Source organism: Pecten maximus, chromosome 2, assembly GCF_902652985.1.
Source record: "Pecten maximus chromosome 2, xPecMax1.1, whole genome shotgun sequence".
Classification (NCBI taxonomy): domain Eukaryota; kingdom Metazoa; phylum Mollusca; class Bivalvia; order Pectinida; family Pectinidae; genus Pecten; species Pecten maximus.
Genome location: NC_047016.1, coordinates 9,228,482 through 9,255,349, shown reverse-complemented (window position 1 = coordinate 9,255,349; position 26,868 = coordinate 9,228,482). Strand labels below are relative to the sequence as shown.

At 38.5% G+C, this 26,868-nt stretch overlaps 1 protein-coding gene across 5 annotated transcripts in view; it reads right to left on the bottom strand.

The window, feature by feature from the left end:
- The window catches only part of LOC117316602 (disabled homolog 2-interacting protein-like), a 272,191-nt gene that overhangs the window by 210,182 nt on the left and 35,141 nt on the right, over window positions 1-26,868 (bottom strand). For all 5 annotated transcript variants that reach the window (XM_033871308.1, XM_033871268.1, XM_033871278.1 and 2 more), the window contains exons 2-3: window positions 9,926-10,044; window positions 7,586-7,733 (exon numbers count right to left, since the gene is read on the bottom strand). In XM_033871308.1, the coding sequence (XP_033727199.1) occupies window positions 7,586-7,733; window positions 9,926-10,044 (267 nt within the window). The remainder of the gene's footprint in view (window positions 1-7,585; window positions 7,734-9,925; window positions 10,045-26,868) is intronic.

The window sequence follows — 26,868 nt, the reverse complement described above, 5'->3', positions numbered from 1 at the left end:
ACAACAATGTTCTGTCACTGTCTAGTTAGTAATCTAGTCTACAATAATGTTATGTCACTGTCTAGCTAGTTAACTAGTCTGTAACAATGTTCTGTCACTGTCTAGTTAGTTAACTAGTCTGTAACAATGTTTTGTCACTGTCTAGTTAGTTAACTAGTCTACAACAATGTTCTGTCACTGTCTAGTTAACTAACTAGTCTACAACAATGTTCTGTCACTGTCTAGTTAGTTAACTAGTTAACATCAGTGTTCTGTCACTGTCTAGTTAGTTAACTAGTCTGTAACAATGTTCTGTCACTGTCTTGTTAGCTAACTAGTCTACCACAATGTTCTGTCACTGTCTAGTTAGCTAACTAGTCTGTAACAATGTTCTGTCACTGTCTAGTTAGCTAACTAGTCTGTAACAATGTTCTGTCACTGTCTAGTTAGTTAACTAGTCTACAACAATGTTTTGTCACTGTCTAGTTAGTTAACTAGTCTACAAACATGTTATGTCACTGTCTAGTTAGTTAACTAGTCTACAACAATGTTCTGTCACTGTCTAGTTAGTTAACTAGTCTACAACAATGTTTTGTCACTGTCTAGTTAGTTAACTAGTCTGTAACAATGTTCTGTCACTGTCTAGTTAGCTAACTAGTCTACAACAATTTTCTGTCACTGTCTAGTTAGTTAACTAGTCTGTAACAATGTTCTGTCACTGTCTAGTTAGTTAACTAGTCTGTAACAATGTTTTGTCACTGTCTAGTTAGCTAACTAGTCTACAACAATGTGATGTCATTGTCTAGTTAACTAACTAGTCTATCACAATTTTCTGTCACTGTCTAGTTAGCTAACTAGTCTGTAACAATGTTCTGTCACTGTCTAGTTAGCTAACTAGTCTACACCAATGTTCTGTCACTGTCTAGTTAATTAACTAATCTACAGCAATGTTATGTCACTGTCTTGTTAGCTAACTAGTCTACCACAATGTTCTGTCACTGTCTAGTTAGCTAACTAGTCTGTAACAATGTTTTGTCACTGTCTAGTTAGGTAACTAGTCTACAACAATGTTCTGTCACTGTCTAGTTAGTTAACTAGTCTACAACAATGTTCTGTCACTGTCTAGCTAGCTAACTAGTCTGTAACAATGTTTTGTCACTGTCTAGTTAGCTAACTAGTCTACCACAATGTTCTGTCACTGTCTAGTTAGCTAACTAGTCTGTAACAATGTTTTGTCACTGTCTAGTTAGTTAACTAGTCTACAACAATGTTCTGTCACTGTCTAGCTAGCTAACTAGTCTGTAACAATGTACTGTCACTGTCTAGTTAGTTAACTAGTCTGTAACAATGTTCTGCCACTGTCTAGCTAGCTAACTAATCTGTAACAATGTTTTGTCACTGTCTAGTTAGCTAACTAGTCTACCACAATGTTCTGTCACTGTCTAGTTAGCTAACTAGTCTGTAACAATGTTTTGTCACTGTCTAGTTAGTTAACTAGTCTACAACAATGTTCTGTCACTGTCTAGCTAGCTAACTAGTCTGTAACAATGTTCTGTCACTGTCTAGTTAGTTAGCTAGTCTACAACAATGTTCTGTCACTGTCTAGCTAGCTAACTAGTCTGTAACAATGTTCTGTCACTGTCTAGTTAGTTAGCTAGTCTGTAACAATGTTCTGTCACTGTCTAGTTAGTTAGCTAGTCTGTAACAATGTTCTGTCACTGTCTAGTTAGTTAACTAGTCTGTAGCAATGTTCTGTCACTGTCTAGTTAGCTAACTAGTCTGTAACAATGTTCTGTCACTGTCTAGTTAGTTAACTAGTCTGTAACAATGTTCTGTCACTGTCTAGTTAGTTAACTAGTCTGTAACAATGTTCTGTCACTGCCATTAGTGGTATAAACCTTATACTTATACATTGCACCTACTTTTTAAACATCAAACAAACAACCTTCATACCTGATATAATTAACACAGGATTTTGCATCATAAACATCATTATTTCACAAACAGTTAACACTTTTATTTTGTGAATGATTATGTGTTCAGTTCTCAAGCATCTGGATTTTACAAATAATGAATTTGGGAACTTCACACTTTTTTGTATACATAAATAAAAACCCATTCTCTCTTTGTGTGCTGTGACATTGTTACAAAATTCAGAAAGAAAAATTAATGTTCAAGTAAATTATTACATTGTATAATGAATATGACAAACAGTTTTTACTTTCTTCAAGGAGAATTAGTTTATACAAATGTAAATAACAGTATCGGTCACAACTATCAATAATACATTACAAATCAAGCACAGGGAACATACGATAGGTACTGTCCTGAGGTCAACATGTTTGGTTTAGACATGACAGTTCTACCTGAGGTCAACATGTTTGGTTTAGACATGACAGTTCTACCTGAGGTCAACATGTTTGGTTTAGACATGACAGTTCTACCTGAGGTCAACATGTTTGGTTTAGACATGACAGTTCTACCTGAGGTCAACATGTTTGGTTTAGACATGACAGTTCTAGTTAGACATCCTGATTTCATATAAATACTTTCCAAACTAAGTGTCTTGTCAGGACCTGCGTAACAACAGAGATGACTAGTGATGGTAACGTATGTGTAGATATTTTAGATAATGAAGTCGACAGACTTGCTCAAGCCTATCTCAACGAGACAATACCTCCACACATACATAGGATGTACTTTATGACAACTTGTTCAATAATTATAAGATCTTATTATTCCAAGCTTTGATTTAAAGCCTAACTTAATGGGTTTTCTTCCTCAAAGAATTAAAATTAACTTGTGAATAAATAAGCACATTACAATTTATTCTTTTGTACAGCACTGTGGCATCTTTAAAAGGAACTGTCTCAGACGTGTAGTCATATGTCTTATGAGCTTTCCATATGAATGACTGTGTACTAATGGAGTACAATCTCACTCAGAATACCAAACAAGTTGTAAGAAATAATTTTAAAACATTTCAGTCATATAAAAGAACTGCTTCAATAAAATTGCAAAATTGAGTTGATTTAAACTGCTACGACACAAGAAATTAATATCCCTGGCAAAGGCATGTTTAAATCTGTAACATTTAATATCTAATCATGGGGGAATTTAATCAACACATAATACAATTACCCTTGGTAAACAAAATGAGAAACAATGCAATGTGATATCCCTGCTATTGCAGTTATTGAGTTATGAACTCCAACAGCACACATGGGCTATCAAATCAGCTAGACTTCATTGATTTAATTTCAAACAATAATGTGTGGAAAGAAAAAATCACTTGTCCCACATTAGTAGCACAAGCCTGCAATCAATCCTCAGGCAATCACTCATTCCACAATAGATGTTTATGATCAGAAACAAAAGACTTCTGTGTGAGGGAGCTAGGACAGTTAGGACAACGACCTTACAAATAACTGACTTTATATTGATATATATAAAATATAAACAAAACTTACTTATAAACAACACAATTCTGTGAATTACATTCCCCCTACCAAGAATTACATTCTCCCACAGGATGTGAAACTAATAATGCCAAAAATGCACAGATGATGAATTGGTACAGGACTAATTCTACACAATGAATGTTTGACAGGCCCACCATAGTCAATAAAGTGAATAAATTCAGAATCGTCACTGATTTTAGTAGGCAATATCAGAAAGTTAGCACTGACAAGCAGCGCAGGAGATCTTTGATGCAGCTCAAAGGTCAAAATGTAGGTCAAAGTGACCTAAATTTCATACATTACACACTGCCTCCCCTAGGTGAACCAATGACCCAAGTATGAATTTTCAGTGACAAGAAGTGTAAGGCATAGATCCCTCAGAAACTTTATCTTTGATGTAGGTCAAAGGTCAAAATGTAGGTCAGATTGACCTACATATGGTACATGACACAATGCCTCATCAACTAGGTGAACCCATGCATCAATTATTAAGTTCCAATGACAGGAGGGTTAGGAGGTAGTGCCCTAACAATGTAAAGTACAGCAGAACAATGTAAACTATAGTCAGTTCCGTCTGGTCCCTCTTGGCAGACTAATTAATAAACAAATTATGTGTTTCTGTGACTTGCAGTAACCGGTAGTGACTGATGGTACTGTACCTGTGACCTGTAGTGACTGATGGTACCTGTGACCTGTAGTGACAGATGGTACCTATGACCTGTAGTGACTGATGGTACCTGTGACCTGTAGTGACTGATGGTACCTGTGACCTGTAGTGACTGATGGTACCTGTGACCTGCAGTGACTGATGGTACTTGTGACCTGTAGTGACTGATGGTACCTGTGACCTGTAGTGACTGATGGTACCTGTGACCTGTAGTGACTGATGGTACCTGTGACCTAAAGTGACTGATAATACCTGTGACCTGTAGTGACTGATGGTACCTGTGACCTGTAGTGACTGATGGTACCTGTGACCTGTAGTGACTGATGGTACCTGTGACCTAGAGCCTGATAATACCTGTGACCTGTAGTAACTGATGGTACCTGTGACCTAAAGTGACTGATGGTACCTGTGACCTGTAGTGACTGATGGTACCTGTGATTGTAGTGACTGATGGTACCTGTGACATAAAGTGACTGATGGTATCTGTGACCTGTAGTGACTGATGGTACCTGTGACCTGTAGTGACTGATGGTACCTGTGACCTGTAGTGACTGATGGTACCTGTGACCTGTAGTTACTGATGGTACCTGTGACCTGTAGTGACTGATGGTACCTGTGACCTAAAGTGACTGATGGTACCTGTGACCTGTAGTGACTGATGGTACCTGTGACCTGTAGTGACTGATGGTACCTGTGACCTGTAGTGACTGATGGTACCTGTGACCTGTAGTGACTGATGGTACCTGTGACCTGTAGTGACTGATGGTACCTGTGACCTGTAGTGACTGATGGTACCTGTGACCTGTAGTGACTGATGGTACCTGTGACCTGTAGTGACTGATGGTACCTGTGACCTGTAGTGACTGACATGTGACCTGTAGTGACAGATGGTACCTGTGACCTGTAGTGACTGATGGTACCTGTGACCTGTAGTGACTGATGGTACCTGTGACCTGTAGTGACTGATGGTACCTGTGATTGTAGTGACTGATGGTAACTGTGACCTGTATTGACTGATGGTACCTGTGACCTAAAGTGACTGATGGTACCTGTGACCTGTAGTGACTGATGGTACCTGTGACCTGTAGTGACTGATGGTACCTGTGACCTGTAGTGACTGACGGTACATGTGACCTGTAGTGACTGACAGTACCTGTGATTGTAGTGACTGATGGTACCTGGGACCTGAAGTTACTGATGGTACCTCTGACCTAAACTGACTGATGGTACCTGAGACCTAAAGTGACTGATGGTACCTGTGACCTGTAGTGACTGATGGTACCTGTGACCTGTAGTGACTGATGGTACCTGTGACCTGTAGTGACTGATGGTATCTGTGACCTGTAGTGACTGATGGTACCTGTGACCTGTAGTGACTGATGGTACCTGTGACCTGTAGTGACTGATGGTACCTGTGACCTGTAGTGACTGATGGTATCTGTGACCTGTAGTGACTGACGGTACATGTGACCTGTAGTGACTGACAGTACCTGTGATTGTAGTGACTGATGGTACCTGGGACCTGAAGTTACTGATGGTACCTGTGACCTAAAGTGACTGATGGTACCTGTGACCTAAAGTGACTGATGGTACCTGTGACCTGTAGTGACTGATGGTACCTGTGACCTGTAGTGACTGATGGTACCTGTGACCTGTAGTGACTGATGGTATCTGTGACCTGTAGTGACTGATGGTACCTGTGACCTGTAGTGACTGATGGTACCTGTGACCTGTAGTGACTGATGGTATCTGTGACCTGTAGTGACTGATGGTACCTGTGACCTAAAGTGACTGATAATACCTGTGACCTGTAGTAACTGATGGTACCTGTGACCTAAAGTGACTGATGGTACCTGTGACCTGTAGTGACTGATGGTACCTGTGACCTGTAGTGACTGATGGTACCTGTGACCTGTAGTTACTGATGGTACCTGTGATCTGTAGTTACTGATGGTACCTGTGACATGTATTGATTGACGGTACCTGTGATTGTAGTGACTGATGGTACCTGTGACATGTAGTGACTGATGGTACCTGTGACCTGTAGTGACTGACGGTACCTGTGACCTGTAGTGACTGACGGTACCTGTGATCTGTAATGACTGATGGTACCAGATTAGCCATGTTCTTGTTCAGAGGAGATTCAATTAATGACAGGTACAAATCACTTACTTGGTGATTATCACAGGTAAATGTTAATTACTCCATTACCTATAAGTAGTGTCAGCCCATCCTGCTATGACCCGCTGACTTTCACAGATATAGATCACTTACATACAAAACAGTGACATTTGTCTGATGTCTAAACCAGCTACGTGTATCTGTACAAGTATATCAATGTCAGGGAGGTAACTTGTATGCTTCAAACTCTATTAAAACACAACACAAAAGTCTCACCCAAAGTTCTGAAGAGCTGGGACAAACAGCCAAGATCTGATAAAATTAGCAGATTAACTAAAAACATCTGACAGACAAATCACAGAGAATCTGGATCACACAATACTGACAATGGTGTTACATAGCTTCCACTGATAAGGTGGTATCTAACAGATCCCGCTACCTTACATCTGTCCCAAGTATCAAGCTGTGGATGTCCAACATCCAGGAAGATTTCTGGACATTGGCAAGAGATTCTTTCGAAGGTATATTTGGTCTAGAGAAACTTAATGATAGTCTGGGGACAGGTGATTAGAGCTGATATAGCAGGAACAGGTAAAATTAATTACAGGTGTGGTGAGATGGTCAGTAATCTCAGGGACAACATATACAGATAAGAAAGCTAATGAGAATCTTTTCCCCAATTCCTTCCATCTGTAATTTCCCAGGTGGGTGGAAAGTTAATCTGTGAAACACAAAGTCCTTCATCCATCTGACTAACACAGTCCAAACCTCCCTAAGGTGTGGACAATTCGGAAATATTTCAATGTATATTGTTTTCTAAAGGAAGTTTCTATCAGACCATCAATCAGTATCAAAGAGCACCTGTTTTCACCTGTGTGACACAAAGGTCGGAATAGGTCCGCTTCATTACTCTACACCAATATCTAACGTTTATAATGTCAATTGATTATAAAGTCTTGTTAGAAAGAATGCTTTTGATTACAGGTAAAGTTTGTATATGGAATGTATTTACTGATAGGGTAGGTATGGAGGGTGTGTCACCTACCGGCAGACAGATTTAGGTACACCATTCCAACCCAGATAAAAATAACCACTCTGTGTTCTCTTAATTACCCGTCAGGATTCACACAAAGCACAAACAAACTCGGAAATTCCAAATCAATTTGACATGACAGAGATGACAGCCATCACTGAGGACTTGTTCTGTCTTTACACAATGTTCAGACAGGAATGTTTAAAAGTTTCTGTGATCAATCCTCACATTACATTTCTGTACTGGCCATGCTGTGTTGGGCCAGTAACACCAATACATATCTACTAACACAACATCTCCCGATATAACCCTGGTCAAACTTACTCAGTGAGTGACAGTGATTCTCGTGCTGAATGGCATTTTCTTTGATGGATTCTAGTGCCTCATATCCCCATCGCTTATCGAACTCACGCTTACTGCCATCTAGTCTTATAGAAGGGACCTCTCTCAGGCTCGGCTGGTCGTCAGCACCCTAGGAATACCAATATCAGTTTATAAGGAATAACACATCAATATTATATCACAAACTATATATATATATATATCCTATCTGTATGGTCAATATCATGGTGTGACATATTGTCTATATAATTACTGTTTATTACCAACACATTTAGAATGTTTCATTATAATTATAATTCCTAATCACAATAATGATATTGAATTAAGACTACTACCGATACAGGAGAAAATGGTATGCCTTCAGGAGTTATCTCCCTTCCTACTCTCTAGAAAGTGTTGATATACATTACAAGGGGAGCAACTCTTACTCCCTTATCTTTATTGTGTTCTACCTACAATGTAAAGTGTATATGGTTAACGGTGTCATGTCCCTGAGTGGGTATTAAAAGCTTGTAAGTTGACACATTCGATTGAAAATAATCAATTGATATAAATCGTGTTACATTAAATGCTCTCGAGCTCAAACCAAAAATCTGTCTTTGATGATCAAACCGAATTTTCAGATTATTTTTTTTAACATACTTTTTTTTTTAAATTATATGTGCAAGAAGACCATTACACAAGTGGCAATGTTATATGAAATTTATAGACAAGTCTGATATGCCACAAACCTTTAGATATATATACAATTATTGAACAAGTTAAATAAATTCCATGATATTTACATAGCCTCTGATTAATACATGATTTTGTTTACCACATACCAGGTAACTGATATTTGTGAGAGTGGACCAGTAATAGTGAAAACTCTCAAATTGATTTCTATATGACAGAATTTTGTCTCTGATAGCATGCTTTTCTCTACGAAGACATTTGTGAAATGTTGTGATGTCACAATAGTGTTATGTTGATTATGACGTAACAATAGTGTCATTACACATGTTGATTTTGATGTCACAATAGTGTTATTACACATGTTGATTTTGATGTCACAATAGTGTCATTACACATGTTGATTATTACATCAAAATAGTGTCATTACACATGTTGATTATGATGTCACAATAGTGTTATAACACATGTTGATTTTGATGTCACAATAGTGTCATTACACATGTTGATTATGATGTCACAATAGTGTTATAACACATGTTGATTATGATGTCACAATAGTGTCATTACACATGTTGATTATTACATCAAAATAGTGTCATTACACATGTTGATTATGATGTCACAATAGTGTTATAACACATGTTGATTTTGATGTCACAATAGTGTCATTACACATGTTGATTATGATGTCACAATAGTGTTATAACACATGTTGATTATGATGTCACAATAGTGTTATTACACATGTTGATTTTGATGTCACAATAGTGTTATAACACATGTTGATTATGATGTCACAATAGTGTTATAACACATGTTGATTTTGATGTCACAATAGTGTCATTACACATGTTGATTATGATGTCACAATAGTGTTATAACACATGTTGATTTTGATGTCACAATAGTGTCATTACACATGTTGATTTTGATGTCACAATAGTGTTATAACACATGTTGATTATTACGTCACAATAGTGTCATTACACATGTTGATTTTGATGTCACAATAGTGTTCTAACACATGTCGATTTTGATGTCAAAATAGTGTCATTACACATGTTGATTATGACATGTCTGTATTGGTAGGGGGGGATATAGATGTTTCTACCACAATATGCTGTGTTATTCCACTCACAAGCCATTGTATAAATGTGCCGACTGTTGGATAAATATATGTTATATAGTGGTATATGACCTTCCGGTCTTTTGATTGGTCAAGAATTCTAACTTTGACCCAAGCTGCAATTGTTATTGACGTCATCAATAATCGAATGACATCACATCACCGGGTCCCGGACGTCACCGGTACAATTCATTTGCATACACGAAATTATACTTGGCTATGTTTTACCTTTGATTCAAGCTGATATTATTGTGTTAGAAACAGGTCACACGACTCGTGATTGTTGGATATGGAATTTATTTCACACACGTAAGTTATTTTTTAAAAGTTGCAAAAGACACTCGCTAAAGCTCGTGTCTTTTGTAACTTTTAAAAAATAACTTGCTCGTGTGAAATAAATTTCATATCCAACAACCACTCCTTGTGTAACCTCTATATATAGGACATACAATATAAATCATTAACAGTAGGACAATAATAAAAACATCATCTTAATGTGTTAATTATTACAACAGATTTACCTCCTCCTGTTTGTGACAGGTGAGAGTCTTGAGGTCCTGTCTGAGCACCAGGAAGGAAGGTTCCCACGGAATACAGGGTTGACTGCCATCAGTGTTCCTCTCAATATCACAGTCTGTATCTACAAATAAAACAGAAACGTTTCTTTATTGACAGTCATTCTATATTCACTGCTGACTGGTGATATTATGTATATTTCAGACTGAACAATTACATAATGTTACAAGTCAAGGTTTTCACAAAGTGAAATATATCAGTTTATGTAACTAAACAGTTGGAGATATGAGATGAAGACCTCTCGTGGTATTCGTTTTGTTATACACCAACGTTTGTTCTGTACATAATGATTTTCTGCACAACACATTAAATTGACATTGTCCAACATCTACACACGATCATTTTTGTATAGTTCCATTTTTGCAAATAAAATGTTCAATATGTGTGTCACATGGAGATCTCGTACAGGATATAGGGATATCCGATTTTCTATTATAACAGAAAGTGTAGTTTATTAACAAAACATTTAGCATAACACTACCTAGTCCTGATATAGCTATCCATATTGATGTAAAAACGCATTATTATATGTCTCTGTCCAGAAAGGATTATAAACCTAACATTTTGCATTATAAAACCAGAAATACTGATCATCACAAAATTTACAAATATAGTTACAAATTATCTAGCGCCATAAAATGTTTCATGTGAAGAGATTTGCAACTATTGATAAATTTCTCATTAGAGAGCTGGTAAAACTAGATGTCAGTCCTTATATAACAGCTATAGATCTCCTAATGGACAGCCTCTCCCCATAGGAGTAATGTCATGTCATTCACCACCACAAACTCAATTTTAGGTTTCCAATCCGTTTCTAATCTTTGATTTGCCATCAACCTATAGCTGTGATGTTGCTTTTTTTTCACTTCAGAGCTGACTTAAACACAAATATTCCCCCTGGTTTCTGTTTTGCTGTTTTTCCTTGATATAAGTGACCAGAGAGGTAATTATTATTAGAATTACTCATTTAACATGCAGTCTATCCATCACACAGTTGTAAAAGTACACTTTATAGCCAGACTGGTGAGGACATGAAATCCAGCCAATCCAGGAATCCTGATGAGGTTTTTGTTTATAGGATCATATATATAGGGGATAAGCTAGAAAATGAAATAAGTAAAATGTAAAGGGAGGGGAGGGTACACAAGGGGAAAGGAGAGAAAATGGTAGGGAGGAGTAGGCAAGGGGAATGAGAGAAAATGGAGGGGAGGAGTAGGTAAGGGGGAAGAAGAGAAAAGGGAAGGGATGGGGTAGATAAGGGAGAAGGAGAGTAAAAGGGAAGGGAGGAGTAGGCAAGGGGGAAGAAGAGAAAATGGTAGGGAGGAGTAGGCATGGGGGAATGAGAGAAAAGAGAGGGGATGGGGTAGATAAGGGGGAAGGAGAGAAAATGGAGGGGAGGAGTAGGCAAGGGGGAATGAGAGAAAATGGAGGGGATGGAGTAGATAAGGGAGAAGGAGAGTAAAAGGAGGGGATGGAGTAGGCATGGGGGAATGAGAGAAAATGGAGGGAAAGAGTAAGCAAGGGGGAAGGAGAGAAAATGGAAGGGATGGGGTAGATAAGGGGGAATGAGAGAAAATGGAGGGGAGGAGTAGGCAAGGGGGAAGGAGAGAAAATGGAGGGGAGGAGTAGGCATGGGGGAATGAGAGAAAATGGAGGGGAGGGGTAGACAAGGGGAAAGAAGAGAAAATGGTAGGGAGGAGTAGGCATGGGGGAATGAGAGGGAATCGGGTAGATAAGGGAGAGAAAGGAGAGAAAATGGAGGAGATGGGGTAGATAAGGGGAAGGAGACAATTTAAAAGGAAGGGAATCGGATAGAAAAGGGAGGGGATGGGATAGACAACGGGAAATGAGAGAAAAAGGAAAGAATATGGTAGACAAGGGGGAAGGAGAGAAATGGGAGGGGATGGGGTAGACAAGGGGAAGGAGAGAAAAGGGAGTAATTGGAATACAAAGACCTAAAGGAAGAGACTGATTAATCTTGGTAGAGAGGCAGGTCAAACCATAAAACATTTAACAATACGGCAGACGGCAACAATTCAAACCCAATATTGGGGAAAATTGAAGGAATCAATATTGATGAAGGTGGGACTACAGTAGTTGTTCTAATAACTACACTATCTATATATGGGACTACAGTAATTGTTCTAATAACTACACTATCTATATATGGGACTACAGTAGTTGTTCTAATAACTACACTATCTAGAACATGGGACTACAGTAGTTGTTCTAATAACTACACTATCTAAAGATGGGACTACAGTAGTTGTTCTAATAACTACACTATCTAAACATGGGACTACAGTATTTGTTCTAATAACTACACTATCTAAACATGGGACTACAGTAGTTGTTCTCATAACTACACAATCTATATATGGGACTACAGTAGTTGTTCTAATAACTACACTATCTATGTATATGGGACTACAGTAGTTGTTCTAATAACTACACTATCTATATATGGGACTACAATAGTTGTTCTAATAATTACACTATCTAAAGATGGGATTACAGTAGTTGTTCTAATAACTACTAACTACACTATCTAAAGATGGGACTACAGTTTTAAGTTCTAATAACTACACTATCTAGAACATGGGACTACAGTAGCTGTTCTAATAACTACACTATCTAAAGATGGGACTACAGTAGTTCTAATAACTACACTATCTAAAGATGGGACTACAGTAGTTGTTCTAATAACTACACTATCTAAATATGGGACTACAGTAGTTGTTCTAATAACTACACTTATCTATATATGGGACTACATAGTTGTTCTAATAACTACACTATCTATATATGGGACTACAGTAGTTGTTCTAATAACTACACTATCTATATATGGGACTACAATAGTTGTTCTAATAATTACACTATCTAAAGATGGGATTACAGTAGTTGTTCTAATAAATACACTATCTATGTATGGGACTACAATAGTTGTTCTAATAACTACACTATCTATATAAGGGACTACAGTAGTTGTTCTAATAACTACACTATCTATATATGGGACTACAGTAGTTGTTCTAATAACTACACTATCTATGTATGGGACTACAGTAGTTGTTCTCGTAACTACACTATCTAAAGATGGTACTACAGTAGATGTTCTAATAACTACACTATCTATAGACGGGATTACAGTAATTGTTCTAATAACTACACTATCTATATATGGGACTACAGTAGTTGTTCTAATAACTACACTATCTAAAGATGGGACTACAGTAGTTGTTCTAATAACTACACTATCTAGAACATGGGACTACAGTAGTTGTTCTAATAACTACACTATCTAAAGATGGGACTACAGTAGTTGTTCTAATAACTACACTATCTAAAGATGGGACTAAAGTAGTTTTTCTAATAACTACACTATCTGAAGATGGGACTACAGTAGTTGTTCTAATAACTACACTATCTAAACATGGGACTACAGTAGTTTTTCTAATAACTACACTATCTGAAGATGGGACTACAGTAGTTGTTCTAATAACTACACTATCTAGAACATGGGACTACAGTAGTTGTTCTAATAACTACACTATCTAAAGATGGGACTACAGTAGTTGTTCTAATAACTACACTATCTAAAGATGGGACTAAAGTAGTTTTTCTAATAACTACACTATCTGAAGATGGGACTACAGTAGTTGTTCTAATAACTACACTATCTGAAGATGGGATTACAGTAGTTGTTCTAATAACTACACTATCTAAACATGGGACTACAGTAGTTGTTCTAATAATTACACTATCTGAAGATGGGATTACAGTAATTATTCTAATAACTACACTATCTAAAGATTGGACTACAGTAGTTATTCTAATAACTACACTATCTATATATGGGACTACAGTAGTTGATCTAATAGCTACACTATCTAAACATGGGACTACAGTAGTTGTTCTTATAACTATACACTATCTAAGGACATTACACATATAACACAAGTCAATACCTATATTGACTACCCTCTATATCTCTTTATCTCTATATAAGAAAACTGAAATCTTATTCGATGTTTTATGTACATGTGTCAGTTTTAAACCCTCAGACAGCTGTGACCCTGAGATCAATAAACATGGGGAGAAAGTGTCTGTAAGGGATGTTGGTGATGTAGACTTGTGGTTCAGTGGTTGTGCTGATCAATCTGATCACAACATGTCACATCTGGACTGATTATCTCCCTATTGAAGCCTCCTGATTCTCTCCACCTTCTTCTCTCAGGAACAGTTATCTACAGCCTTCATCAACACCTGAAATTTAAGGACAGCCTGCAATATTTTTCCTGTCTTTAACCCTTAACCTCTTGACTGTCTCAAATCTATTAAATGTTCTAGTCCCTACTTAGACAGCAACAGTTATACCAGTATAGTTGACAGGTACAAGAACTCCTATAGACCAATATACCACTCAATCAGCACATTTTCTCCATGGTTTTATTTCTGTGAGGTCACACAGGGAGGTAGTTTAATAAGAGGTCCAAGGGCCTTAATGGTGATATGATTCTAAAGACCCTCCCATACATATAGAAGCAAGTATAGTGGTACTGTTGGCCACGGCAGCCATCTTGGATTTCGGACCAACATGAAATAACAACATTTTGTCAGGATCATCTCAGGATCATTTCAGGTAAGTTAGAACTGAATCCTACAGGTGGAACTTGTGAAGAAGCACACAGTGGACAGCGACGGACGAAGCAAGATAACTATAAGTCACCTTTACCATGACCGCAAAATCTAATTAAAACTGAGAGCAATAGCACTCCAAAGTACAGTTAACAGTACTAGTCTGAGCAAACGAACTTCAAGAACTTCAAATTTTAGTCAAAAGTCTGAGCAAAAGAACTTTAAGAACTTCAAATTTTAGTTAACAGTCTGAGCAAACGAACATCAATAACTTCAAATTTTACTCAACAGTCTGAGCAAAAGAACTACAAGAACTTCAAATTTTAGTTAACAGCAATATTTGGAATTTGATGAGATGATTGGAAAAAAATGTTAAGTCAACTGAGAAACCTTCACAACAGTTTTGTCATTTTTGTCCAATTAACAACTGGTGGGCTATCTTAACAATGTTGTCACTATTTCACTGTAAAAAACTAAAGAAAATATATGTACAGCACCTTTGTTCAGGTGCAAACTTTAAACAGGGCAAGAAAGGAGTTTTATAACCATAGGGTGAAAGCTGTCAGGGGACACACATTTCTCGGTAAACAGGAATTCACCATGGCTTACAGCACAGGATCGAGTGATGACTTACCCTGGTCCCTGATACTGTGGCTAGAGTGTCTGAGGCCAATCTCATCTCCGTACATGGTCTGGTGAAAAGGCTTTATTTAATAAAGATTAAAACTATCTATTTGTTGAAATGTATATGAGGCGAGAGTAGAGGAACACTATATAGCTTACTTATCACTAGTCTCGGCTACAGTAGGTACTATACAAGGTACTATCAAAATTTAAATGATTACAGAACTAACTGCTCTGAATCCGGATATGTACATTTAAACACACATTTAAAGTACATATTGACAATGTTTAGCTGAGATAGGTAATTAGTTTTAAATCAGATTAATGACTTAATCTTTTTTATCTGGTTTATCACTTTGTACTCTCTTTCTCTGCCAAATTTTTGTTCATTGGATCGATTCAGACCAAACTGGGTCACACCAGGGTGAAGGTCATCAAGTGTGGCATTTTCTCCAGGACTGTTTTTACATTCATTAATGAAAGACTTAATAGACCTCTTGACTTTAATGAAGAACAGTAATCCTGGTAGACACTACATGTATGTGTCATTTATACCTCACCTGGCGACGGCGATAGTCAATCATCATATCATATTAAAGATTTTGCCTTTGATTCACTACTCCAAAAGTCTAACTTAAACCAAACTTGATACAATCAATATATAGTTAGTGGACATCTCAATGTGTACACCTTTCATTTACCGAATCTATGATCCAGAATATATGATGTAGTGACTGGGAATTAGGAATGCGAGGAATCTGGACAAAACCTGAAATATGTGCATTATAGTGTGGACATCTCAACACATCCTTCAAATTACACGAGTTATTTTGCTGTATTTTGAGGTTAAAAACCTTAGATTTTGAGAAATTGAAATCTTCATTTCTTCTCCAACTGATCTACAAATTAGTTTACAGCCAATTGCAAATTGGAAATATTTGTTTCTACAGTTTCCACAAGGGTGGTTTATGGGGTAAAAATGACACATTAAGGTAAAAGTTGAGAATTAGTGATTTTGTGATACTTGGTATTTGTTATGCAATATCATGCATCACAATATATACACCTGTGTATAATTTATACAGACTGTTTCCATACTAAGTAAAGTTTCCTTTTAGTTGTTTTGGGGAAAAAAATAAAAAAAAATAAGGATATTTTGGAGTTTGTTTAAAACTTACCATACATATTGTGTTTACATGTCTGACATGGGACTGGTACATATTGTGTTTACATGTGCGACATGGGACTGGTACATATTGTGTTTACATGTCCGACATGGGACTGGTACATAATGTATTTACATGTCTGACATGGGACTGGTACATATTGTGTTTACATGTCCGACATGGGACTGGTACATATTGTGTTTACATGTCTGACATGGGACTGGTACATATTGTGTTTACATGTCTGACATGGGACTGGTACATACCGAGTTTACATGTCTGACATGGGACTGGTACATATTGTGTTTACATGTCTGACATGGGACTGGTACATATTGTGTTTACATGTCTGACATTGGACTGGTACATATTGTGTTTACATGTCCGACATGGGACTGGTACATATTGTGTTTACATGTCTGACATGGGACTGGTACATATTGTGTTTACATGTCCGACATGGGACTGGTACATATTGTGTTTACATGTCCGACATGGGACTGGTACATATTGTGTTTACATGTCTGACATGGGACTGGTACATATTGTGTTTACATGTCCGACATGGGACTGGTACATATTGTGTTTACATGTCTGACATGGGACTGGTACATATTGTGTTTACATGTCCGACATGACACTGGTACATATTGTGTTTACATGTTTGACATTGGACTGGTACATATTGTGTTTACATGTCCGACATGGGACTGGTACATAATGTATTTACATGTCTGACATGGGACTGGTACATATTGTGTTTACATGTCCGACATGGGACTGGTACGTATTGTGTTTACATGTCTGACATGGGACTGGTACATATTGTGTTTACATGTCTGACATGGGACTGGTACATACCGAGTTTACATGTCTGACATGGGACTGGTATATACCGAGTTTACATGTCTGACATGGGACTGGTACATACCGAGTTTACATGTCTGACATGGGACTGGTACATATTGTGTTTACATGTCTGACATGGGACTGGTACATATTGTGTTTACATGTCCGACATGGGACTGGTACATATTGTGTTTACATGTCCGACATGGGACTGGTACATATTGTGTTTACATGTCCGACATGGGACTGGTACATATTGTGTTTACATGTCCGACATGGGACTGGTACATATTGTGTTTACATGTCCGACATGGGACTGGTACATATTGTGTTTACATGTCCGACATGGGACTGGTACATATTGTGTTTACATGTCCGACATGGGACTGGTATATATTGTGTTTACATGTCCGACATGGGACTGGTATATACGGAGTGTACTCTGTATGGAGACGCCTGATTAGCATTTACTGACACAGATTCTGTCTTAGAAATCATGCAAGTCTGTAGATTCTTCAACTGTTTCTATTTTTGAAACTAAACTAACTCTGTAATGTTACTATCTTTCTGATTACGACAGAAATAGAAAAGTGCTTATCCTTTCTCGGTCATACAGTATACATTACTCAATGGACAGGAAATATCAGTTTAGTTTCTATAACAGTTTCCTCCTAGACAAATTTATACTTTCAACTTCAACTTTTTTTCAAATTTAATTGATTGATTGTGTTTTTATATCACAAGACTCTGTGTTTGTCAATAAATAAAGGTAAATGGTGATATATCTGTGTCCTCACATAGACAGGTGGATGGTGATATATCTGTGTCCTCACATAGACAGGTAGATGGTGATATATCTGTGTCCTCACACAGACAGGTAGATGGTGGTCTGTGTCCTTACACAGACAGGTAGATGGTGGTATATCTGTGTCCTCACATAGACAGGTAGATGGTGATATATCTGTGTCCTCACACAGACAGGTAGATGGTGGTCTGTGTCCTCACCCAGACAGGTAGATGGTGATATATCTGTGTCCTCACACAGACAGGTAGATGGTGGTCTGTGTCCTTACACAGACAGGTAGATGGTGATATATCTGTGTCCTCACATAGACAGGTAGATGGTGATATATCTGTGTCCTTACACAGACAGGTAGATGGTGGTATATCTGTGTCCTCACCCAGACAGGTAGATGGTGGTCTATCTGTGTCCTCACATAGACAGGTAGATGGTGGTTTGTGTCCTCACACAGACAGGTAGATGGTGGTATATCTGTGTCCTCACACAGACAGGTAGATGGTGGTATATCTGTGTCCTCACACAGACAGGTAGATGGTGGTCTGTGTCCTCACATAGACAGGTAGATGGTGGTTATCTGTGTCCTCACACAGACAGGTAGATGGTGGTCTGTGTCCTCACATAGACAGGTAGATGGTGGTATATCTGTGTCCTCACACAGACAGGTAAATGGTGATATATCTGTGTCCTCACACAGACATGTAGATGGTGGTCTGTGTCCTCACACAGACAGGTAGATGGTGATATATCTGTGTCCTCACACAGACAGGTAGATGGTGGTTATCTGTGTCCTCACATAGACAGGTAGATGGTGGTCTGTGTCCTCACATAGACAGGTAGATGGTGATATATCTGTGTCCTCACACAGACAGGTAGATGGTGGTCTGTGTCCTCACACAGACAGGTAGATGGTGATATATCTGTGTCCTCACACAGACAGGTAGATGGTGGTCTGTGTCCTCACACAGACAGGTAGATGGTGGTATATCTGTGTCCTCACACAGACAGGTAGATGGTGGTCTGTGTCCTCACACAGACAGGTAGATGGTGGTTATCTGTGTCCTCACACAGACAGGTAGATGGTGGTTATCTGTGTCCTCACATAGACAGGTAGATGGTGGTATATCTGTGTCCTCACACAGGCAGGTAGATGGTGATATATCTGTGTCCTCACACAGGCAGGTAGATGGTGATATATCTGTGTCCTTACACAGACAGGTAGATGGTGGTCTGTGTCCTCACACAGACAGGTAGATGGTGGTATATCTGTGTCCTCACACAGACAGGTAGATGGTGGTGTATCTGTGTCCTCACACAGACAGGTAGATGGTGGTCTGTGTCCTCACACAGACAGGTAGATGGTGGTCTGTGTCCTCACACAGACAGGTAGATGGTGATATATCTGTGTCCTCACACAGACAGGTAGATGGTGGTATATCTGTGTCCTCACACAGACAGGTAGATGGTGATATATCTGTGTCCTCACACAGACAGGTAGATGGTGATATCTGTGTCCTCACACAGACAGGTAGATGGTGGTATATCTGTGTCCTCACACAGACAGGTAGATGGTGGTCTGTGTCCTCACACAGACAGGTAGATGGTGGTATATCTGTGTCCTCACACAGACAGGTAGATGGTGATATATCTGTGTCCTCACACAGACAGGTAGATGGTGGTCTGTGTCCTCACACAGACAGGTAGATGGTGGTATATCTGTGTCCTCACACAGACAGGTAGATGGTGGTCTATCTGTGTCCTCACACAGACAGGTATATAGTGATATATCTGTGTCCTCACACAGACAGGTATATGGTGATATATCTGTGTCCTTACACAGACAGGTAGATGGTGGTCTGTGTCCTCACACAGACAGGTAGATGGTGGTATATCTGTGTCCTCACACAGACAGGTAGATGGTGGTCTGTGTCCTCACACAGACAGGTAGATGGTAGTATATCTGTGTCGTCACACAGACAGGTAGATGGTGGTATATCTGTGTCCTCACACAGACAGGTAGATGGTATATCTGTGTCCTCACACAGACAGGTAGATGGTGGTATATCTGTGTCCTCACACAGACAGGTAGATGGTGGTCTGTGTCCTCACACAGACAGGTAGATGGTGGTATATCTGTGTCCTCACACAGACAGGTATATGGTGATATATCTGTGTCCTCACACAGACAGGTAGATGGTGGTCTGTGTCCTCACACAGACAGGTAGATGGTGGTATATCTGTGTCCTCACACAGACAGGTAGATGGTGATATATCTGTGTCCTCACACAGACAGGTAGATGGTGATATATCTGTGTCCTCACACAGACAGGTAGATGGTGGTATATCTGTGTCCTCACACAGACAGGTAGATGGTGGTCTGTGTCCTCACACAGACAGGTAGATGGTGGTATATCTGTGTCCTCACACAGACAGGTATATGGTGATATATCTGTGTCCTCACACAGACAGGTAGATGGTGGTCTGTGTCCTCACACAGACAGGTAGATGGTGATATATCTGTGTCCTCACACAGACAGGTAGATGGTGGTCTGTGTCCTCACACAGACAGGTAAATGGTGATATATCTGTGTCCTCACACAGACAGGTAAATGGTGGTATATCTGTGTCCTCACACAGACAGGTAGATGGTATATCTGTGTCCTCACACAGACAGGTAGATGGTGATATATCTGTGTCCTCACACAGACAGGTAGATGGTATATCTGTGTCCTCACACAGACAGGTAGATGGTATATCTGTGTCCTCACACAGACAGGTAGATGGTGATATATCTGTGTCCTCACACAGACAGGTAGATGGTATATCTGTGTCCTCACACAGACAGGTAGATGGTGATATATCTGTGTCCTCACACAGACAGGTAGATGGTGGTATATCTGTGTCCTCACACAGACAGGTAAATGGTGATATATCTGTGTCCTCACACAGACAGGTAGATGGTGGTATATCTGTGTCCTCACACAGACAGGTAGATGGTGGTCTGTGTCCTCACACAGACAGGTAGATGGTGATATATCTGTGTCCTCACACAGACAGGTAGATGGTGGTCTGTGTCCTCACACAGACAGGTAGATGGTGATATATCTGTGTCCTCACACAGACAGGTAGATGGTGGTATATCTGTGTCCTCACACAGACAGGTAGATGGTGATATATCTGTGTCCTCACACAGACAGGTAGATGGTGATATATCTGTGTCCTCACACAGACAGGTAGATGGTGATATATCTGTGTCCTCACACAGACAGGTAGATGGTGATATATCTGTGTCCTCACACAGACAGGTAGATGGTGGTCTGTGTCCTCACACAGACAGGTAGATGGTGGTCTGTGTCCTCACACAGACAGGTAGATGGTGGTCTGTGTCCTCACACAGACAGGTAGATGGTGGTCTGTGTCCTCACACAGACAGGTAGATGGTGGTATATCTGTGTCCTCACACAGACAGGTAGATGGTGATATATCTGTGTCCTCACACAGACAGGTAGATGGTGGTATATCTGTGTCCTCACACAGACAGGTAGATGATGACATATATAAACAGTACTATATATAATGTGATTGTATTTTTATTTTCTGTGTCTTGACAAAGGGGCGGATTGCCTTGAAAATTTGATATTTTTCATGTCCACACTGTTTACTTTTTTGCCCCATATTAACATTTTAAGTTATTCGTATCCTGCAGACAAACCTCTGCAAGGATCCAGTGTTACCCGGATTATTACCATTAATATTACTTCTTTGACCCATTACTCTAGATAGGTATATATAAATACTGGAGTTTATAACTGTACCTGCATGGTGATATTTTAACGAATTAACACAAAGCAAACAGCATATTTGATAACTGTTTATGCCACAAAGTACGTGTGGCACTGAGGTTTTTGACATACATCTAAGTACAGCCTGATGTTACATATATGGACAAGGGAGTGCCATTTGATGTCCTCATCCAGGCTGTTACAACTGTCATACACTATGTAGAACGTTTTTCAGTGGATTTGGTGTATATACCCCAACTGGGGAGCCATATAGACCTGTGACCTTAACACATCAAGGTGACATGTAAAACATGTGTCATTCTGATAGAGACTTAATATCTACAACAATGAGCATAATGATTTCCCCATTATCAGCAAATTTATATTCCAAATGCTGAATATGAGAAATGCCAATATGTTTGTGTATACTAATTGATGTGTACGACACACAGAATACAAAATCTACTGGGTACTAGCTTGTACGACACACAGAATACAAAATCTACTGGGCACTTGCACAAAGTCTGTCTCGGGCAGCAAGACATACCTGTGGGGCTTTACTGCTATAATTCATCATGCCAGTGACACCTCCTACCCGATAATGTGAGTAACAAGGTTATAATGGCTAGAGCAGTGAAACACCTTATGTATCTACAATAGCTCACACCCACACAGAACCAAGTCTGATATCTTTGACATTTGACATTTGAATACCCAGTATAATGTCCTTGTTTAGTGTACATTTGGGGATCAGGATGTCATGAATCTGATATTGAAGACTTGTGACCTCTGAAATATATCTCATGCTGGCAATATACAGATAACTGGCAGTATTCAAATGCTAGCTAACTTCCAGATAAAATAATTGTGCCCACTCTATATTACATAATTATATAATTTTGTTGAGTTATAATCTATTGAAATCTTAATCCTGGCTTCATTCAATGTCTGTAACAGGCATTATGCTATGTAGAAGGACCATATTTTACTGAATAAAGCTATAAAATCTTTCACTACATCATAGACTCCAATTAACAGAGACAGAATCCATGTTTTTTCTATTTTTTCATAACCTTTGCATACCACATCTAATTATACTATACAAGTTTATCTTCAACCGTATGATTATAAACAGTGGAATCAATTAGCAACAAATTTCTTAATTGCCAGAACTGGCAAATGTTCAAATAAGCAGCTGCCATTGGGAGTTTCATTTAAATGAATGACCCAATCTGAACTCAATGTATGACCTGCCTTGAACTTTGACCTGAACCCTCCCACACAAGTGTGAGTTTGGTTTCTCTTTGTCACCTGATCCAAGTTCAAACAAAGTAGACTGTGTGGTTATAAATCTAAACTGATAAAATTTGCCAAAAATACACTCCATTTCATCTCCATGGTTAAGCCACAGTATTTTGAATGTTTAATACATGTACTGTGTCGGGGCCACAATGCAGTCATTTGTACTGGCCCTGTAGATGTACAATAGGCTTCATTGTATCTGTAAGTGTTTATCCTTGAGACCTGACAGGATATCTATAACATCTACCCACATACTACAATATCAAAGCATTGCAGCAATTTTATGCAAATAATGAAATACAATGTTTTATTTTCTAACAGCAAGCTGTGCACCTATACTGAAACTTCATTGATTACATTAATCCTGTGTAGACATGAACACCTATAAACACATCATTTAGACTACAAAACTTACATTTCAGGCAGTGCACCTCTGTATACAGACTAATGTTTGAGATATGTTTCTCGCATTAGACAATGATAAATTAATTAATTGCCTGGACATTCCCTGAAACATCAAGTCATTATGACTAAGACCAATCAGTGATATAAACATCCCTATGACTTAGACTCATTTGCGAGCTCGTCCTGATATCCCCTAAATCGTCCCTGTGACTTAGACTCATTAGTGAGCTCGTCCTGATATCCCCTAAAACATCTCTGTGACTTAGACTCATTTGTGAGCTCGTCCTGATATCCCCTAAAACATCTCTGTGACTTAGACTCATTTGTGAGCTCGTCCTGATATCCCCTAAAACATCTCTGTGACTTAGACTCATTTGTGAGCTCGTCCTGATATCCCCTAAATCGTCCCTGTGACTATTATAAGACTTAGCAATGATGAACATGCCTGCATATTCCCTAAAACATCCCTGTGACTTAGACACATCAGTTATATGACATATTACCTTAAAATTCCCCTAAACATTGGGTCCCCATGAATTAGACTCATCAGTGATGAATATGCCTGGACTCTCCCTAAACTATACTTTGACAACTCCTCTGTGATAAACATGTCTAGAAATCTCTTTAAACATCTTATTACATGTAACTTAGACTCATTAGTAAACAAATTATCTGGGTATCCCCTTAAAACATCTCGGTGACTCTGACTCATTTGTGATGAACACGGCCCCTTAATATTTCCCAAAAACTTCCCTAAGATTTAGACTCATCAGTGCATCAATATGCTTGAATATCCCTCTTAGACATCCCTGTGACCTATTTGTGATGAACATTATACCCCTAAATCATCACTGTGACTTTGGTTCATTAGCGATGAACATTAACCCCTATAGCCTAATCATATACATCCCTGTAACTTCGACTCATTAGCGATGAACATGCCTGGAATTTTAAGAGATCCATGTGCCTTTGACTCATTAATGATGAACATGCCTGGAATTTTCCTATGACATCCCTGTAACTTTGACTCATTAGTGATGAACATGCCTGGAATTTCCCTGAAGACATCCCTGTGACTTTGACTCATTAGTGATGAACATGCTTGGAATTTCCCTTAAGACATCCCTGTGACTTTGACTCATTTAAGTAATGAACATGCTTGGAATTTCCCTAAGACATCCCTGAAACTTTGACTCAGTAGTGATGAACATGCCTAGAATTTCCCTAAGACAGATTCCCTGTGACTTTGACACATTAATGATGAACATGCCTGGAATTTCCCTAAACATCCCTGTAACTTTGACTCATTAGACTCATTAGTGATGAACGTGCCTGGAATTTCCCTCAAGACAAATCCGTGTGACTTTGACACATTAGTGATGAACATGCTTGGAATTTCCCTAAGACATCCCTGTAACTTTGACTCATTAATGATGAACATGCCTAGAATTTCCCTAAGACAGATTCCCTGTGACTTTGACACATTAATGATGAACATGCCTGGAATTTCCCTAAACATCCCTGTAACTTTGACTCATTAGACTCATTAGTGATGAACGTGACTAGAATTTCCCTAAGACATCCGTGTGCCTTTGACTCATTAGTGATGACTATGCCTAGAATTTCCCTAAGACATCCCTGTAACTTTGACTCATTAGTGATGAACATGCTTGGAATTTCCCTAAGACATCCCTGTAACTTTAACTCATTAGTGATGAACATGCTTGGAATTTCCCTAAGACATCCCTGTAACTTTGACACATTAGTGATGAACATGACTGAAGTTTCCTTCTATATTAACATGCCTCTGACTTAAAACAGCATCAATCAATACTAGTCTGTCATAGACCAATCTAACAGTCTTCTAAATAACCATTTTGAGAAACATGTATCCCTGGACTTTTACATGTTGCCAATGAATGTTTATTTGAAAAAGGCTTCCAATGGCATTAGTATAAAAAGTTAAGAGGAACACTTGAAAAGTGAAGACAGAATGTTACTTGTAACAGAATGTGAAATGTCTTTACTTAATGGTAATCAAGATTCACAGAGTGGTGACATTCTACAGCAAGTGATGCAAATTAAATTATGTCAACCATTTCATTCACACGACATTTGATAATTCTCTGTGCAGTCACATGATTATGGAGTATTGAAGCCACACCTTACACCTGATGGCCATATTGGTGCAGTGTTATTTGAAAACTATTGAATTATACTCCCTCTCCATGTCTCTTCAGCCACATGTTTTGTGTTGAGCAGATGGCTGGTCCCTACAGTTTTATAATGCCGACAGATTGGACCACACTTAACAGGTCGATGAGATGACATGGGGGAATCTAAATTTTTAAAAGCCTGATTTGAATGAAATACATTCCCTCATTATCACAAACCTTCTCTTTTGTTGCAGACTGATAAAGTTGTTGTACCAGACAATTTTAAGGGGAAAAAAAGAAAGCAAAAATGACATACTAGAGTTCCACATTATAGAGATCTCAGAGCAATCAAGTTTAGAAGAACGGAAATTACGATATCATCAGTATCATCCTCCAGTTGTATCTGTTCGTTAGATAATTAATCAGCTTTAAATAGGTTTTATCATCAAAGTAATTTATCGGTAACTTAAAAAGCCTAATTAGAGAGAAAACTTGTTATTTGTAATGTGTTTCCAGCTATTGTCTGATTGGTTTAACAGCCCATTTTAATTGTCTGCCAATCAGTGCCGCCTTAATAACTGTAGGCTAATTCAGAAAATCCGAAACATTATTGTTTTTCTCCAATATTCAACACAAACTAATGGCTTAACTAAGCTTCTACTTGTATTAGAAGTATGTGTTACCTGTTTAATTGATGTTTTCTTAGTGTATAATGACTTTTCGTATACCGGCTATGTTCATAGTTCTTAGTGTATAATGACATTTTGTATACAGGCTGTGTTTATATAGTTCCTACTAATGTATAATGACATTTCGTATACCGGCTGTGTTCCTAGATCTTGGTGTATAATGACATTTAGTATACCGGCTGTGTTCCTAGATCTTAGTGTATAATGACATTTCGTATACCGGCTGTGCTCCTAGTTCCTACTAGTGTATAATGACATTTCGTATACGGCTGTGTTCCTAGATCTTGGTGTATAATGACATTTCGTATACCGGCTGTGATCATAGTTCCTACTAGTGTATAATGACATTTCGTATACCGCTGTGTTCATATAGTTCTAAGTGTATAATGACATTTCGTATACCGGCTGTGTTCCTATAGTTCTAAGTGTATAATGACATTTCGTATACTGGCTATGTTCCTAGATCTTGGTGTAT